Genomic DNA, 17,766 nt, shown 5'->3' with positions numbered 1-17,766 from the left:
CGGCCCCGGCCCGACCGCCCCGGCGGCGCGGCCCTGGAGCCGGGACCGGACCGGACGGGACGGGACGGGAGGGCCGCCCTGAGCGCCCCCCGCCCCGGCCCCGGCCTGGCCCGGGACAGAAGCCCGGGGGGCGCGGAGCCGGGAGCGCAGCGGCGGGGCCGGCATCCCGCGGGTCCCCGAGCGGCGCTGGCGGCGGGCGAGGCCTCCGGGGCGCGGCCCGGGCAGAGCCGCTCCCCCCGCGCCCGCCGTCCCGCCCGACCCGCAGCGGCGGGCGAGCCCCGCGCCCCCTCCCCAATAAAGCTTTATTTTTCAACCCGCCGGGAAGTGTCGTTCCTCGCCGCCCCGCGCCGCAGCGCCGACGGGAATACCCGAAATGACCTGCAAGAGCAATCGCACCCTAATAAACGCCCCTCGGCGGGACACGGGACCGGCTTCGCCCCGCCGGGCCCCGCGCTGCCCCCGGCCCCGGGGAAACCGAAACATCCCCCCGCCAAAACCCATGCCGGGTTCGCTTCTGAATGTGTTCAGGAGGGGGAAAGGGCTTTTATTTGCGATTCCCAGAAGCACCTTAACGATTAAAGATTAATGTTCGAAGCGTGAGCCTCCCCTGGATATTCCACTTTAGCATTTTAATGAGTGACAAACATCGAACTTGAGAACTGGGTCTCATCCTCCTCCCCCGTCAGGAAACGATCTCACGAATTCACCTTTTCCTCGCGGGTAGCTCTCTTCCTCGCATCGCGTTTTCCCAATCATCCTCAGCGATTTTTCCCCAATCAAATGTCCTTTAACAAAAAATGCCCTTATGCCATTACATTATATTGTGGGCTCTGAAAATTTAGAATAAGGGCGGCGCAATATTAATTGCCTTCCGCACTATAAAGAAGGCAGCTCCGACGGCATCTTCCCCCGCAGCTGCGGGCTCCAGGCCCGTGTTTTACAGGTAGGATGTGCCTTTATCTCTTCTCTCCTTCTCGTGCGTGTCTGGGAGCTGCCTTGCCCCGGGCTGGGACCGGCCCCGCCGGAGGAGCGGGCACGGCCGTGCCGGGCCGGGGCCGGGAGCCTTTCCTGGCACGGGAATGGAGATCCAGCCCAGATCCCGGCGGTGCCGCTGCCCGGGGCACCGCAGCCTCACGCCTCTCGTGTTGCAGCAGAAATCACCGCTGGCGCCGCTCTCGGACTGGATCCGCGACCCCCGGGTCGGGTCAAGCCCGGTCCGAGCCCCTCCGAGCCCGCTCCCATCCGGCAGTGCAGAACACCCTCAGTCACGGCCTCACCTCTGTCCTGCACTCCTGCAGAGGGGACACCGGGCCGGGCTTGTCCCCACCACGGCCAGGGGATCACCGCTGTCTCTCTTGGGGCTGTTCTAGGGCTGCCCAGCTTTGTGGGTTTGGACGTTTCCGTGTTTGTCCCTTTCGCACAGCTCCGGAGAGTGCCTTAAAGATGCAAAACAAATCCTAAACGAACTTTCCCGAACCCGCAGCTACTGTCCCGCAAAGCAGCTCCTCTGAGCTCCTCCTCACCTCCAACAGGCTCACCCGGGACACCTTAAGCCCCTTGACCTTTTAGCTCACCCTCCCTCCCTCCCGGCTCCTTTGCTCCCGGCAGGGCTCTGGACGGGGGGTTCTGCCCAGATTTCACACACACAGGACCTGATCCCTTCGTTTGAGATTTACTCTGGAGGTCAGGTACGTCCTGGTTGGTCATCACCTGGTTGGTGCCTTAGTCTGCCCCTGGGTTTGGCTCCCAAGGCTCCGGTGTAAACCCACAGTGATACAGGAAGGGATTTGATCTTCCTGGAGCTGCGCATGAACTCCTCTCAGCCTGGCGGAAGAGTTCGGAACCGGTATTTGATGCTGCAGGGGCACAAAGGAGCTGCCCGCGTTTGCCCTCAGGATAACGAGCAGTGCCCCGGGGCCCTGAAGCATCGCCAGCCCGGGATGGGAGGCGGGATGGAGCCGGGGCTCGAATTGCGGGTTTGTGGGCAGCGGCCGCCACATCAGAGCCCCCTCTCCCCGCTGCCCCGTCTCTCTCTCCAGGTGCCCGGGCATCAGGATTTTCTTGGGGCTGGGGCTCCTTGTCCTGGGCAGTAAGTCTGTGGGATCCACTTGATTCTGCAAAACACACCCATGCACAAACCCATCTCCCACAGGTGAAATGAAAAATGCCGGTTAAATTTGCTGAGAAAGGGAATTCCCTTTCTGTGACAGCCCAGATAAAGGGGAAAGGGAAACCTGCTGAAATAGGAAATACCCAGTACACGTGTGGGAGACTCAGCAGCAAACTCCCTGTCTATGGTTTCTGAACCACTAACAATTGATTTATTATTTTTTTCCCATTCCATGCTTGTTCCTTAATATCCTGCTCTCTGTCTCCCGGGATGTGTGCACAGGAGATGAAAGCACAGAAAACCAAACAAGCCATTGGCGCTGCTCACTCAATTGATTTTTACACAAAATTTGCCTTCATGCACAAAGGATGGAAAAATGATCCCATTAATAATGAATAACAAAAACAAATGCAGGGAGGAAATCAATAGCAGCACATCTGATAACACGAGGGGGCCGGGGGGAGTTCCTAGATGTACAAAAGCATCCGTGAGGAGGAGGGGGAGAGAAAAGAGAGCTCAGGGGCTTGGGGGGCTCGGGAGCAAGGCAGCAGGTGCTGTGGGGCAGGTGTGTGTGTGTGTGTGTGTGTGCACATACGTGTGCACATACGTGTGAGTGGCTGTGTGCATGTCCCCATCAGCCACCAATGTCCTGTGGGAGCAGCAGGACCTGCTGCTGAGGGTCCTGGCTTGCTGTAGAGCCAGGCCCATGCTCATGATGGTCCAAGAAGCAGCCACTGGCAAGGAGAGCTGGAGCTGGAGCTGCAGCCATGCTGCTTTCCCAGAGAAAACTGATTTTCAGCTGCAAAATTCCGAACTTCCAGTCCCCTTTTCCTTCACACATTCTGCCCTCAGTGTTTTCCTTCTCCTGGGTTTTCAAGGACCTTTGTTCTCCCAAGGAGACACGTTCAGTTTGAGATGAAAAATGTTCCTTAGGACAGAGGTTTCTGCTGCTGCCCAGGCTTTGCTCCGGGCCCCGGGCTGGGAGCTGAGGTGCCCACGGTCTGCGGCTGGGAGAGCTGGGGCTGCGGGATGAGAGAGCAGCAGGTGCTGGGGCCAGAGCCCCGGGCCCAGCCCCTGGCACTGCCCCGGCAGCGCTGCCCGAGCCCAGTGCGGTCACTGTTGGTAAGGGCTGGAGGAGAGAGATCTCTGCATTTACTCTGGACAGCTGGGAGGGGAACCAAGGCACCGCCCTCCATCAGAGCTCAGCGCTCGGAGCTCAGCCAGGGAAGGGAATAACTCGGTCTCTGTTTGGAGTGGAGAGGTTTTGGTTTCAGTGGAATCATGCCGGTGCCGTTCCCCATATCCCCGCGTTTGGGCGGATGCTCTCGCCAGGCAGGCGAGCTGCTCTGGGGTCAGCCCAGGCCGAAGCCCCCGGAGGAGCGGCGCACGCAGCCCTGTCCCCTGCCAGCGGGGCATGTGTGCCCGTCATGCAGGATTAGCGGCTCCGCGCTGCACTCAGGCCGGACGCCACGTGCAGGCACGTTAACATGGAAAACACATTAGCCCCCGCCGAGGAAACCGGAGCGAATCGGCCATGAGATGAGGCATCCTGGGATTTCACACCGATGCCATTCCTCAGACAGGACAGCCGAGCTGGGGCCTGAGGGGCGGGTTGGCTCCGGTTCACCGCAGCCCCGGGCAGGCAAGGGAGCGCCGGACCGGAGCAGCCCCCGGGATGGCACGGAGCCGTCCCCGGCCGCAGCGCCCCGGGCCCTGCGAGCCCCGGCCCGCCGCGGGAACGGCAGCGGGAGCGCGTCTGGCCGCAGCTCGGAGCCAGCCCTGAGCCTCATGAAATATTAACCGCGATCCGGGGCGCGCCGGCTCTCCCGGGGCAGGAGGCGCGTCCGCAGCGCTCCGAGCACGGTGTCCTTCCCCACACGCGCTGGCACAACCCGCGTGTCCGTGGGGAGGGGACACGGGGGAGCCCCGGCTGTCCCCGCAGCCCGCCCTGCGCCCCTGCTGCGGGGAACGCCGCTCCGGGAGCCCGGCCAGCCCCGTCCGGACCGGGGGAGCCCGGCCAGCCCCGTCCGGACCGGGCGCGCTCAGAGCTCCGGGGGACGGAGCCCGGAGGAGAAGCCCGCTGCAGGACGGGCTGGAGGAGGGCGCTCGAAGGGACCAGAACCCGTGGTCAGGAGCCGGAGAAGAGCCTGGCATGAGAAGGGAAGCGAGAGCGGCATCTCCAAGCCCGTGGGAAGCCCCCGCCTGCTCCGGCCAGGAGCCCAAGCCGCCGGACCGAGCTGCTCGGCTCCGCCGAGGGACCCGGCTCTGAGCCCGTCCCGTGCCCGCCCCGTGTCCCGTCCCGTGTCCTGTCCCCGGGCCGGCGCGGCCGCGGCAGCGGCTCGGAGAGCACGGGAGAGCGGCAGCACCCAGGCGCATCAATATTTCATAAAATGCCAGCAGCAACAGAGGGAGAGAGGGACGGGGAGCAGAGCAGAATATCGCACAGCTTTTTAGCGGTCTTTTTCTATTAGTGTCAGCTCTGCGGCTGGTTTCAGACAGGAGAACTTTCCCCGGATGCTCCCAGAATTTCGGGGTGTGGCGGAGCGCTCTCCCGGCCCGGCTCTGCTCGCACTCGGCCCGGGCTGGTGCAGTCACGGGGCTCCGATGCTGTCAGAGGGCTCGCAGGGCCAGCGGCGCTGTCCCCGCTGTCCCTGCTGTCCCCGCTGTCCCCAAGGAGCTGCGAGAGGCGCTGTGCTGCCGGCAGCCCGGCTGGCTCTGCCCTGCTGGGCCCTTTGCAGCCGTCACCTCCAGCGAGCTCGTTCGGGCTGACCCCTGCTCTGACCCAGGCACCTCCCAGACCCCCTGCCCGTCTGCTGCTCTGACCATGGCCGAGCCTGCACCCCATTTCTCCGTGTAGGAGGGAATCTGCAGGCTCCATATGTAGAGAAAAATGAGATGTTTTCAGGTAAATACAGGGCAAGCCTGCCACCAGACCGGGGAGCTCCGTGCCCAGAGCCTGGGTGCAGCACACCGAGCCGTGCTGTGCCCACCGACAGGGAGGTGCCCTGTTAAATTTCGGTAATGCCCAGACCCACTTGCTGCCCACAATGCCCAGATGATGCCTCTCACTGCCCCAGAACGGGCCAGCCCAGCCCCAAGGCCGAGCAGGGGCACAGCAGCCACGGCCCCAAGGTCCCCACGGCTGGAGGGGACGGGGGGACCCCCAATGGCTGCAGCCGCAGCCCAGCAGTGAGCGGTGAGGGGGCTGCGGGAGCGGGCGCACCTCGGTGCCAGCAGGAGCCTCCCCCTGCAGCCCAGCACGGGGGGATCTGGGGCTCTCCCCGGCAGATGCTGGCACCGCAGCAGCCCAGAGGCCCTGCAGACAGCCCAGGGCAAAATTTTTAATTTGTCATCACACTTCAACCTGAAACCTGAAAAAATTAAAAAAGAATGGCAGGATGTTGGCGTCTCCGAGACGACACAGCCCCACGGCTGCTGCAGCCCCACGGCAGGGGCCAGTGCCAGCAGTGGGAGCCACAGCAGCCACACTGAGCCAGAGGGAGCCTTGGAGCAGGAACCAGCCCATGGCACTGAGCTGCAGCGGGGATGAAGAGCAACACTCACCTCGGACCAAGCGAACACAAGAACATGGGCAGGTTTGAGAGGAAACACCCACTCTGGGGGGTTTCAGGACTCCTTCCCATGTGCCTGGCAGAGAAGTCAGCCTGTGCAGCAAACAGCCTTTTAAAAACTACAGAAATCCAAATACTTGAGAAGGTTCCCGGTTTAAAACCTCCCTGGGAACAATTTCTGGGGCAGCAGCAGCAGCAGCAGCAGCAGCAGTGGCAGCAGCTCTGTGCTGGAATCCGGCACAGCACAGCCAGCAGCTTTCCAGCCAGGGGACAACGGCTCTGGGGAGGACAGCACAGCACAGCACAGACAGGGGAACCAGGGCCACAGACTCCTCGGGAAAACCTGGACACCCAGTGTACCCACAGCCATTAGCAGGATTCCATCAGCAGATCCACCGGCTCTGCTTGGGTTTGGGATTTCCCCAGAGAGATTTCCCCTGCTCCAGTGCTTGCCACAGCCCCATTCCCCAAGGGGCACGGCCAGCAATGTCCTCCCAGCTCCGGGAGCGCTGCCATGGCTTCCTGAGGGATTAACAGAGCCTCTGGTCAGTCCCCTGGCACCCCAGAGCCCACGGGGGTCAGGGAGGGTGTCCAGGCAAACAGCGAGCTGAGCCACGGGAATTCTCGGTTTCAATGAAATCCAGGGGAGTGCGTATCAATCACAGTAAATGGTTCTGCTGCCAGGAGCCACGTCCTGCAGCACGGGGAGCTGCCAGCAGATTCGTCAAAGTGACTCGTGTTTTGCAGCTCGCCGTTAACAACCTGCTCCTGAAGGAGCTGCAGTCCGACAATTCCTGACTGGAATGTTGTGAGAACACAGAGGTGAGGGGGTGGCGTACAGCAGCAGCTCCAGCCCCCCCGAACCTGCGAGAGGGCCCTGCAGCTGCTCCTGCTAGCTTGACATCAATAAAACATGGAGACAACCGCGAGCGGGGAGATAAAAGAGGATGAAAGACGCGTGGAAGACAGGCAGCCCCACTGTGTGCGGGGGATTTGAGCACTCGTGGGCAAAACGGGTTTTAAAGCCTGCCATCAGAAAGGGCCTGTGGGGGGGATGCGGTGGGGACGGGGCGGGAGGGACACCCGACTGCATCCCCTGCCCCGGCACAGCGAGCGGCACCGAGCCCTGCATCCCCTGCCCCGAGCGGGCACCGAGCCCTGCATCCCCTGCCCCGAGCGGGCACCGAGCCCTGCATCCCCTGCCCCGGCAGAGAGAGCGGGCACCGAGCCCTGCATCCCCTGCCCCGAGCGGGCACCGAGCCCTGCATCCCCTGCCCCGGCACAGCGAGAGGCACCGTGCCCTGCATCCCCTGCCCCAAGCGGGCACCGAGCCCTGCATCCCCTGCCCCGGCAGAGAGAGCGGGCACCGAGCCCTGCATCCCCTGCCCCGAGCGGGCACCGAGCCCTGCATCCCCTGCCCCGAGCGGGCACCGTGCCCTGCATCCCCTGCCCCGAGCGGCACCGAGCCCTGCATCCCCTGCCCCGAGCGGCACCGAGCCCTGCATCCCCTGCCCCGAGCGGGCACCGTGCCCTGCATCCCCTGCCTGGGCACAGCGAGCGGCACCGAGCCCTGCATCCCCTGCCCCAAGCGGGCACCGAGCCCTGCATCCCCTGCCCCAAGCGGGCACCGAGCCCTGCATCCCCTGCCCCGAGCGGGCACCGAGCCCTGCATCCCCTGCCCCGAGCGGCACCGTGCCCTGCATCCCCTGCCCCGAGCGGGCACCGTGCCCTGCATCCCCCGGGCCCTGAGCCCCGGCTGTGCCACCCGCACCCCGAGCAGGACACCGGGCTCCCGGGGAGCCCCAGCACCCCCTGACCTGCCCCACATGCTCAGCGGGGCAGCAGCCTCAGGCAAAGCACACGAATAAAGACCCCGCAGTGAACTCAGAGCGTGCAAAAGTCTCTGTGGCTCAGCACGGCCAAAAGGCCCCCCAGCAATTCCTTATTGTCACGATCTAAGCAAAGACAGATCTTTTTATTGAGAGCAGGAGAGGAACGGGAAACGCGGGATCACAGAACCGGCTGGGGACGGAAGGGCCTGGCGGACGGTTACCACCGGACTGTGTCCGGGAACGCGGCCCGGTCTCGGACATCCCGGGGCTCCTTCGCACCGAGCGCTGCAGCTGCCCCGCTTATGTCCCCTCCGTGCCGAGCGCTCCCGGTGCCGCACGCTCCCGGTGCCGGCAGTGCGCGATGTCCCCTCCGTGCCGCACGCTCCCGGTGCCGGCAGCGGTCCCCGCACGGCTCACCCGTAACTCCGGGCTTTCGCGGTGTAGCTGCCGAGCGTCCCCGGGAGGAGCCGCTCTGCTGTCCCGTGCCAGGGCGCGGGTCACGAGCACCCGGGACAGGGCGGGTGCAGGTGGGCGGTGCCTCCCCCGCCGCCCCGTTCTCGTCCCGGTCCCGCGTGCCGGGCTCCCGGACGGACTCGCCATGTCCCTCGGAGCCCCCAGCATCGCCCGGACCCCCGAGACCCGCGGACCCCCGGATTCCCCTGGACTCCTCGGACCTCCCGGACCCCCGAGCCCCGCGGATCCCCCCGAGCCCCCCGGATCCCCCATATTCCCCGGACCCTCCGCATCCCTCGGAGCCCCCCCAGACCCCCCCGACCCCCTGTGCGCACGGCGCCCCCTAGCGGCCGCCGGGTCCCCCTCCAGGATCGTTCATTGGCTCCGTGCCCCCGTGACGTCACGGGGCGGGACATTCCCTATTTGGTTGTGGGGGGGGCGCGCACCGCCGGCTGCGGGCGGTGATTGGCGCACGCTGTTCCCACCGCTGATTGGATGCTGCTCCTCCCCTTCCCTTACGGCGTGAGAGTCACATCCGTTTCCCTCCCCGGGTCGCGCCTCACGTGACCCCAGGCGCGAGGGGCGCGGGCCAATCGCGGCGCGCCCGGCTCCCCCCATTCAAAGCCGGCGGGCGCGGCGGCCAATGGCGGAGCGGGCTCGGCCCCGCGCGCGCTGACGGGCGGGCGGGACGGCCAATGGGACGCGGCGGGGCACGCGCGGGCGGAGGGTGCGGCGGCGGACGGGTGGCGCGCGGGCGGTGGGGCCGGCGACCCCCCGGGGGAGGCGGCGGCAGCGGCGGGCGAGCGCTTTGGCACCGACCTCCGGTACGGCTGGGCCAGGCCGGGCCGGGGCTGATCTGCTCTGCCGCGCGGGACCGGGTGCAGCGGGGCGGGCCGGCGGGGGCCCTCCCGCCTCCATTCCCGGCCCCGCGTGCGGCGGGACGGGCCCTGTTCCCGCTCGCCGGGCCGGGGCCGCTCCCGGGCGGGGGCCGGCGGGGCCCGCGGAGCGCGGACACATCGTGTCTGGCGTGGCCCTCCGTCTGATAACCTTGGGTTCTCTCGGGTCTATTCCTCATGCGCCCGTGGTACCGCAGTGCGCTCAGGGGCGCCCCGGGCCCCGGGGGAGCCGCTCCGAAGCCGCTCTACCCGCTCCTGAGGGCCGAGGGCTCCGAGAGCCCGCGCGAGGGCCAGGCCCCGCCTGCAGGGACACCCGAGCCCCGCAGCCCCTGGCAGAGCCGGCCCCGCCGGGCCCGCCGGCTGCCGCGGCTCGGGACGGGCCGGCAGCAGGAGCCGGAGCCCCGGCCGTGCTCGGGGCGCTCCGGTGGATAAGGAAGATGCGCTTGCCAGTGGCTGCATGCCCCATCCCGCTCTGGGTATCCATTAGCATTGGGGAAATTCACTGTGAGGACTGATAACCCTGAGTGGTGTAGCAGAAGCGCATCTCGAGCTAGTTGCACGCTTGGCTTCACCCACTAACAGCGGCACGCTGTGCTCTGCTGCCGGTGCCGCCCGGGTATCCCGGGCTGTCGCAGCGGATTGTCCCGCGGCAGCGGCAGTGACCGTGTTCCCGTGCCTCTCTCCCCAGGATGGCTCAGCAGCAGGCGCTGCGGTTCCGCGGCCCCGCGCCGCCGCCCAGCGCGGTGCTGCGGGGCCCCCCGCCCCTCCTGCGGCCGCCCCCGCCCTTCGGCATGATGCGGGGCCCTCCTCCGCCGCCCCGGCCCCCCTTCGGCCGGCCCCCGTTCGACCCCAGCATGCCCCCGATGCCGCCGCCGGGCGGGATCCCCCCGCCCATGGGGCCTCCGCACCTGCAGGTAAGGAATTCTCCTGGGCTGGTTAAGTGGATTCAGGGATTTTTTTCTTTGTTTCCACACGTGGAAGTGTCCAGCTCTGGGCCCCTCAGTTTCAGGAAGCACATGGAGTGTGTCCAGAGAAGGGCAGTAAAGCTGGTGGAGAGTCTGGAGCACAAGTCTGATGAGAGCAGCTGAGGGGTCTCGGGGGCTCAGCCTGGACAGAAAGGGGCTCAGGGTGATGCTGGAGTCCCCATCCCTGGAGGTGTCCAGGGAACAATGGGACGTGGCACTCAGTGCTCTGGGCTGGGTGACAAGGTGGGCATTGGGCACGGGTTACACTCAATGGGCTGGGAACTCTTTTCCAATGTAATTGATTCTGTGATTGTGTGGAAATAGTATGAGAATGGAAATGGGTGAAGGAAACAGCAAGGCAAGGTGAGAACACAGCGCTCAGTTGTGGTGTTACACACCGCTGCATACCTGTGGTGTGCAAATACAGCTTCTGCTCAGCTCCTCTGCTGCTAAACTGATGGATGCTTTAAGGTCTTGTGTCTGATTTTCTGAGGCCTGAACAGTTTGCAAGGGACGGCACCTTTGTGAATGAGAAATTGGTTGTTTTAATTGCCTTGTGCTGATATTTAATTGCTTTGTGGGGGTGCCTTCCCATTAGGGCAGTGTAAGTGCTGTATGGGCTGTGGGCAGGCTGAGGAGCTGAATGGTCCCACATGGCATTATGGATTAAATCCACTATTTTAATTGCAGTTTGGAGAACCAAGCAGAGTTACTTTGGATCCCAGGCCTGGCTGTGGGTGTCTCCTGTGTCTGATTTCCACCCAGGGTGTGCTGCTGGTCCCAGCTGTCACACAGGCTGTGAGCTGTGCAGCTCCTCAGCAGCACCAGCCGTGGCTGGGTGTGTGAGCTGGGCTGGCACTGAGCTCTGCTCAGGGCTGGCTGCACTCCCTGCCCCGTGCCCAGCCAGACGGGATGGTGACAGCCCCTGGTCACAGTGGGAGGAGCTGTGCTCAGGGCTCAGGCTCTGCTGGGACCCTGGCTGCACACCTGGCACCAAATGCCCACGTGGTTTTACTCCTGGAGTGGGCAAAGGAGATGTAGCAGGTGGAAGATGGGATTCTTCGTACAGTTGTAACAGCCAGAAAGAGGAAGCTCATGGTGAAGCAGGTGTAGGAGCTGTTGAGGAGGAACAAGGGAGAGAATGCAGGTTGCACTTGAATTGAGGGCTTTTTTTGTTTGTGTAGAATGCCATCCACGCACTCTTGGCTTCCTTTTCTAGTAGTATTTAATGCAAACAATTGTTACTAGTTTGGAATGTGGATTTAAAGAGCAGTTTAAAACACCGATCTCAGGGCAGCTCCCAAGAGAGGCCAAGGACGTGGCAGCACTGGCAGCTGCCAGGGGTGCAGCTGCACTTGTGGGTGCAGCTGGTCACCGGGCCACCCCCTCCCTGTGGCACAGGAGCCCTGGGTGTCCCAGTGCCAGGGCTCGGGGTGACACTCAGAGCTGGAGTGAGGGGGACAGTAAGGGCAGCTGTTGGTGTTTGCAGAGTAAGCCAGAGAACTCTGTGAGCTCTGTCATCTGTTTTACAGGAAAGTGTTCACTGTACTTGTTGCATATAGGGAATTTCAAACAGTACAAGTAAATAAGTAAAATGAAAGAACTGAATGTACTTTGAATTACAAACAGGTGTTCAGGCTTTCAGGTAACTGTGTGCAGGACAGGTCAGGTTTTCTTATCATGCAATAATGAACATGTAATTTCACCATATTTTTGTTTTAATTGGCACTAGCTAGAATTTTAGTTTGTGGGAAATTTAGGAGTGTAATGGATTTTAATTAAGCCCACTGCTCAGCTGTACTGGCAAACCGGATGCTTACTTGTAATTTAGGTTTTTTTAACATATCTCTCCTGGGAGGGTTGTTGAGTTTCTGGGATATTTGGTTCACAGACGGTGATGTCTGAGCAGCAGCTATTTGAGAACAGCTCTTCCATTCTTTCTCTTCCTTCCATTGAAGTATTTTCTCCTTTCCAGGAGAGGACTCTGAGACTTTGAGCACGTTTCTGTTCATTCCACCTTTTTTAGGTGCCTGGATGTTTGTATCTCAGAAGCGATGGCTTCAGCTGTTCTGCCATGGGTGGGGGGCTGGCTGGAAGTACATTCCCTGATCTGGGAGCACTGGATTGTTAGGGAAGCTTCCAAACCTGGTACAGCTGTCCTTACTGTTGTTGTAGCGTGTGCTATTTCTCTAAGAAAGGAAAATTGCTTGATATTATATTTTTGTTATCATTATCATTATTGTTATTATATGCCTTTAGAGACCACCATTTATGCCTCCTCCCATGGGTAGCATGCCACCACCTCCTGGTATGATGTTCCCTCCAGGAATGCCGCCGGTGTCTGCGCCGGGAACACCAGCAATGCCCCCAGCTGAGGAGATCTGGGTGGAGAACAAAACTCCAGACGGGAAGGTGAGCCGGGTGCCGTGAGCCGGGGCAGGGCCGGGGTGCCCCGGTGGCTGTCCTGCACGGGCTGTGGCTCACAGGGCTGCTCTCCCCAGGTCTATTTCTACAACGCCCGCACGCGCGAGTCGGCGTGGAGCAAACCGGACGGCGTCAAGGTCATCCAGCAGTCAGAGCTGACGCCCATGCTGGCGGCCCAGGCCCAGGCCGTGGGGGCCTCCACCCCCACCACCAGCAGCCCTGCATCCGCAGCGTCTCCATCCACCTCCTCCAGCACGCAGTCCTCCACCACCTCCACCACCACCACGGCCACCTCAGTGTCCCAGACCAACTCCAGTGAGTACCTGGCCGTGTCTCGGCCTCGCCGTGCTGGGAGCTGGTGGTGGGGTTGCTGCATGGGGAACTGCTGCAGCAAAGCATGGGTATTCAGGACAAAGTTGTTTCAGCATGGAGTGTGAATTTAAAGTACAGTGTTTAGTCCAGAAGAACCTTGCATGCAAACTTCTTTCTCCCCGGTCTCAGAGAATTCTTCAGGTCTTTGTATATTTTTCTTCTGCTGTTATCACATCATCTCAGAGCTATTACACATCTGTTTCCTTTTGACTACAGATAGAGCTTAATTGTTTTTAAAAGTGTTTCACAAGAAATGTTGATCTGAGGTAGGAGTTTAGTTGCAGCAATTTCCTCGTTTCCTCCACGGCATCTGTTCCTGTAGGCTGGGTTTCAGAGCTGCTGCTCTGTGAGCATTGGTTGATTACAGAATAGAGTTTCTTTGTTGTATTAGTTTTATTAGCATTACTCCTCTGCCTAAGCCTTCTCAGTTCCTATTTTCTAGAGTTCCCCAAAGAGGAAAAAGAAAGTCCTTGGAGGCATTTTTGTTCATTTGTGACCTTTGAATGACAGTCTGGAGATTATTGCTGCTTCCATGGACTGAGCCTTTGCTTGTAGGGGTTTTCCAAGTAAGGAAAGGGGACTGAATGATGCAGCCCGCACATAAATGCATGGCTGTGCACACACCAGCGTGGTTTGCAGTGCCCTTTGGCACGTGTGTGCTGCCCAGGTGCCTCAGTGTGGCATAGAGGTGTGTGTTAAGTACTGAGGGTCCGTTTGCTGTGAGCGAGGTCAGTCCCCGTGCCCAGAGCCAGGTGAGCAGGGCAAGGAGCAGCTCAGAGAGTGTCCTGTCTTGCATGCAGGGCTACAGACAGACGGCATTGTGCTGAGCAGGAATCTGGCACTGGACATTGGGTGTTGTAGCTGCACTGGCTCAGAGGTGTGCACTGAGCCAGGCCAGAGAGTGTGCAGGAGGTGAACTGTTCCAGCTCCTGCTGTGGGGCAGAGTTGCATTCTCTGGAATTCATCTTTTTCCTGTAACAGGCCAGACAAGTCAGCTGAACTCACCATTTAACCCGAACTTCAGAATCTGTGTGTGAAAGCGAGTCAGATTTAGGTAACCCTTCAATTCTGCTTTCATTAAGGCTGGAGGAAGGACACGTCGCTAGAGCAGCAGAGAACTTGTATTGTTCAAAGCATTTTAGGGCTTCTGTTTAATTTGAAGGATAACTCAGAATGATGTTAATTGACTGTGTTGAACTATGGTCTGCTCTAATTGTTGTGCTGAGTAACAAGCCAGTTGGGAGGTCAATGTCTGCTCCTGACCTAGTGGCAGGCTGGGGAGAGCTAGCCGTGCTTTGGGGGCAGCACTTTATGCATCTTCTCTGAAGCTGAATTTCCTGATGTTGAATGCTGACAATCTGTTCCACTTCTACCTGTTCTATCTGCTAAACTTTGTCTTTGCTTCCAAGAACTGTTACTGTTGGTGTCTGTGCCTAGCTGATGAAATTTTATAATTTAAAATAATTTTATAACTCTTAGACTTGACCTGTAAAAAAAACCCTGGGACTTCTGGCTGAGCTTCATTCTTGCCTTGTACTGATTTGACCTAGGTCTTACAAATCACATACTGACTGACTGCTCTGTTTCCCTAAATGTTAGGCACTGCTGAGAACTTTCACCCTTTCTGAAACGCTTATCAAAAGATCAAAAATCGTTATTTAAATATGCTAATGCTGGTATATTGTTTGGAATGTTTCTGGTAGTAATAGAAAATGCACGGTGTGCCCATTGGAATATGGCTGTAAATTGGTGTGGTTTCTTTATTTTTTTTCTTTTTCCCTTCACCTCCGCACCAAGTCTTACAGAGTGAGTTTACAAGTTTAAGCAGACTTGTCTCGAGTTCCTGTTGCCCTGTGCTCTGAGACTGTTTGCTCCCAATTAAAACAATTTGAAATTGAAACCAGTCATGCTGCAAGGATTATAGACCTGAATGCCAGTTGTGTGTTTTCCAGCTGGGAGGCACTGAAGACTAAGAAAGTTCTTGCAGCTCTTGAAGAAAAGTATTTTACTTTTCCTTACTTATTTACACATTTTTATTGCTATTTTCCTGCTCTGGGGGTGCAGCCCAGCATAGTTTGAGGCAGACTGCTGTCATGCACATGCTGCTGCTGTTAAAAGCAGAACCTGTGTTCGTGTAACACAAGGACAGCCTGTTGCCATTGGAAACTTACTGCAATGTTCTGTTTCTGTGAACAGAATAGAACCTGATTTCTGCCCGTGTTTGTCCTTTAATACAGCCCTGCTTCTGCTGTAGAGATATGTTAAGTGTAAAGAACGGGACAAATTGAAATTGGAAATTGACTTTCTTTGTGAATATTTAATGTTCCAGAGAAGGCAAAGTATTTTTTGTCCAGGGGTGTCTTCCTGCTGGTTATATCTGAGCATAGCTGCTGTGTACCGGGAAACAGAGCGCCAGTATGTTTGCAGCAGTATATTGCAGTGTCTAAGATACAAGGTGTTCTTTGTGTTTTTTTATCAGCACCTACCACACAAGACCAGACCCCGAGTTCGGGTGTTTCAGTTGCCACACCATCAGTCAGTGTTTCAACCTCTGCTCCTTCTGCTACACCTGTGCAGACTGTACCCCAGCCAGTCCCACAGACATTGCCTCCTGCAGTTCCTCATGCAGTACCTCAACCAACTGCAGCAATTCCTGCTTTTCCACCAGTAATGGTACCTCCATTTCGTGTCCCCCTTCCTGGCATGCCTATTCCACTTCCAGGTAAATTGGCAAACTGTAATTGTCTTGTCTGCTACATGTCCATGTTGTCAGTTGTTTGCACTCATGTGTCCACTGTGTACAGAACTTGCCTGGATCCTCTCCTCAGAGTATCTCTGAAAGAATTCAGGGTTAGCAGACAGACTTTTTAATTAACAAAGAACATATCTTTTTGAGCACTGTATTTTACTAATTGCAATATTGCTTTAATTTTTTTCTACTTACTTGATTTAGACCTGAAGTCTTGTGCATAAATATTCACTAGGACATGGATGAGCAGGAAGAATTGCCATGGGAATCATGACCCCAGTGACAACAGGTGTTCCTAGTTCTCTCAGGCTGCAGCCATTGGGTAGGATGCTGAGTGTTGAGGTGTGACCTGAGGACCATAATGAGGCATTTAGGGTGCCAGTGTGCTGTTATTCACAGGCTTTAGGTTTAAAGAACATAGAGAAGGAATCTTAGATGGCAGCACACTTCTTCTGGATATATCATAGTTTCTTAAATTTTTATGAAGTACTTAAATACCTAAGGAAGGAATTTTAGGCTGACAAAATATTGGACTCTCAGCCTGTAGTTGTTGCAGAGGCCTCCCAGGAGATCACTAATGACACTTAGCACTTACACACCACCTTTCATTTCATGGATACCACTGAGTTCCTGTTCTGATAAAATTTGATGCGTTTCAGTGCACAGTGGCACTAAGCATACACCAGGAACTGATGATTGTGTGTTGCAGAGGGAGGTAGGAGACTGCAGTTGTATTAGATCCAAGTTAGTTTCAGATTTAAAAAGACAAAAGAAGCAGCTCTGAGCAGCATCTTCATATTTCTGCCTCTGTACAAGCTGAGTGAGGTGGCTTTGCTGCTGTCCTAATGCAGCCACCCAGTGGATGTGGAGGGAGGCCTTCACCTCCCCACTCAATTACATGGATGAAAAGTAACCCTTCAGAAAAGTAGCCCTTCACTCCTTTGATGAGAGAAAAAAAGCCTGAAAGCAGTTAAAGTGCTGACTAGAAGAGAGCACCAGCTTTCAGCTGCCTCTACTTTTAGAATAGTCTTCTAAAATAACTGGGCAAAGCTGCTTTAATCTGTATTGGCCTGAAAAAGAAATTGCAGTGTAGTACTCTTTGGATTAAACCAGGAAACAAATACTATTCTGAATGTGATATTCCAGGCTGAACAACAAATGAATAAAGGGTAGGAGAAAGAAGTGTCTTTATTGATGAGGTTTGCAGGAATAATAAAACAGTTAAGCCTCAAAGATGATCAGCTGAGTACTCTCAACTGCCATTTCTAACCTTGCCAGCAAGGGACCAGCATGGAATAAAGGGCCCTTACACACTGAGGGATATGATCTATGCAGGTGTGACCTGTGGGGTAAAATGGGATGGTCAGGACAGTGTAGAAATGTGCCAGTGGAAATGGAGATCCTGAGTGTTGGCCCACAATGGGCTTTATTGTGAGCTCTCACTCAAAAAAGTTTAGGGAGTAGTGCAGTACAGGAGCAAAGACAGAGTAGGAACATCAATCTCCTGAAACTCATTTTTGAAAGTTATTTTTTTCAGCACTTCCCTGTAAGAGGTCTTTGCTCTGACCAGTTTTTCCTGTGAGCTGGGCTGCAGGTGGAACCCATAGCATGTAGGAAGGACTCCTGGCAGCAAAGTGCTGCTTCCAGTAATGGGTCTGATTTATCAGTTTGCTTAGTTACAGAATGAAATCTGTCAGCTTCTTTCAGCTAATTTTGGCTTGAGTTGGTTGGGATGGTTTCTAAGCACTGTTAAAGAAAAGGAAAACTGTAAAATATTTTACAAGAAGCAGAAGAGAAGACAAATTACTTCAAAACAGTATCAGGTGAAGTCAGAAGGTCATATGAAGGTTAGGCTGTAGATGTTTGAGGCTTTCAACACCAGGTATGATTCCAGCCAGAGGATTTGAAGTCACAGGGACAGAGCTGAACAATACCAATGTCAGGTGATTTCAAAGTTAATCCCTGCGTTAAACTGTAGTAAGAAGGAGAAATGGAAGAGTTTGTTAGTGATATCTCAGATCTTAAAAAGTAAGTCTGCTTTCTCTCAATTCCTATGTTTTAAGTCAGTTTTATGTTTGGGAATGACTTTGGCAGCAGAAACAGCTTGGGTGTTTGCTCAGTCTAATCTGTGCTGCAGCATCCCTAACTCCAGCAATCCCCAGATAGTGTTATTTGTACTGACTCATGTTGGAGACATGCTGTAACTTCCTTAACAAAACGAATTTTCAGGTCCATTGTCAAGTATATAACATGACCACCCTTGCAGTTTAGGCAAACACTTCAATCAGTGCTGTTTAAGTCAATGTTTTCATGTCTCAGTTCAATACTTTTGAAAAGAAAACTAGTTGCAATTCTCTCATTGAAATTATTTTTAAAAAACATTACAATTCTGT

General features: G+C 57.2%; 2 protein-coding genes across 5 annotated transcripts in view; both read left to right on the top strand.

Annotated features, from left to right (window-relative positions):
• The first annotated feature begins 3,139 nt into the window (after positions 1–3,139).
• Positions 3,140–8,314, top strand: LOC135453855 (basic proline-rich protein-like). Its single transcript, XM_064725312.1, has 7 exons — positions 3,140–3,232; positions 4,053–4,237; positions 4,326–4,480; positions 4,582–4,963; positions 5,188–5,306; positions 6,793–7,533; positions 7,959–8,314. The coding sequence occupies exons 1-7, from the start codon at positions 3,140–3,142 to the stop codon at positions 8,312–8,314; spliced, it is 2,031 nt and encodes a 676-aa protein (XP_064581382.1).
• Positions 8,315–8,732: 418 nt separating this feature from the next.
• Positions 8,733–17,766, top strand: part of TCERG1 (transcription elongation regulator 1) — a 28,981-nt gene continuing 19,947 nt past the window's right edge. For 2 of the 4 annotated variants that reach the window (XM_064725394.1, XM_064725393.1), the window contains exons 1-5: positions 8,751–8,791; positions 9,552–9,777; positions 12,088–12,240; positions 12,330–12,567; positions 15,104–15,346. In XM_064725394.1, coding sequence (XP_064581464.1) covers positions 9,553–9,777; positions 12,088–12,240; positions 12,330–12,567; positions 15,104–15,346 — 859 coding nt within the window. In that variant the 5' untranslated portion in view covers positions 8,751–8,791; position 9,552. Of the gene's footprint in view, positions 8,792–9,551; positions 9,778–12,087; positions 12,241–12,329; positions 12,568–15,103; positions 15,347–17,766 lie in introns of all 4 variants that reach the window. The other 2 variants (XM_064725397.1, XM_064725396.1) reach the window with 2 other exon arrangements.

This window comes from Zonotrichia leucophrys, chromosome 13 (genome assembly GCF_028769735.1).
Source record: "Zonotrichia leucophrys gambelii isolate GWCS_2022_RI chromosome 13, RI_Zleu_2.0, whole genome shotgun sequence".
In the NCBI taxonomy this organism is placed as follows: Eukaryota; Metazoa; Chordata; class Aves; order Passeriformes; family Passerellidae; genus Zonotrichia; species Zonotrichia leucophrys.
Note: the sequence above shows the minus strand (reverse complement) of the source record. Positions and strands in the feature narration are given on the sequence as shown.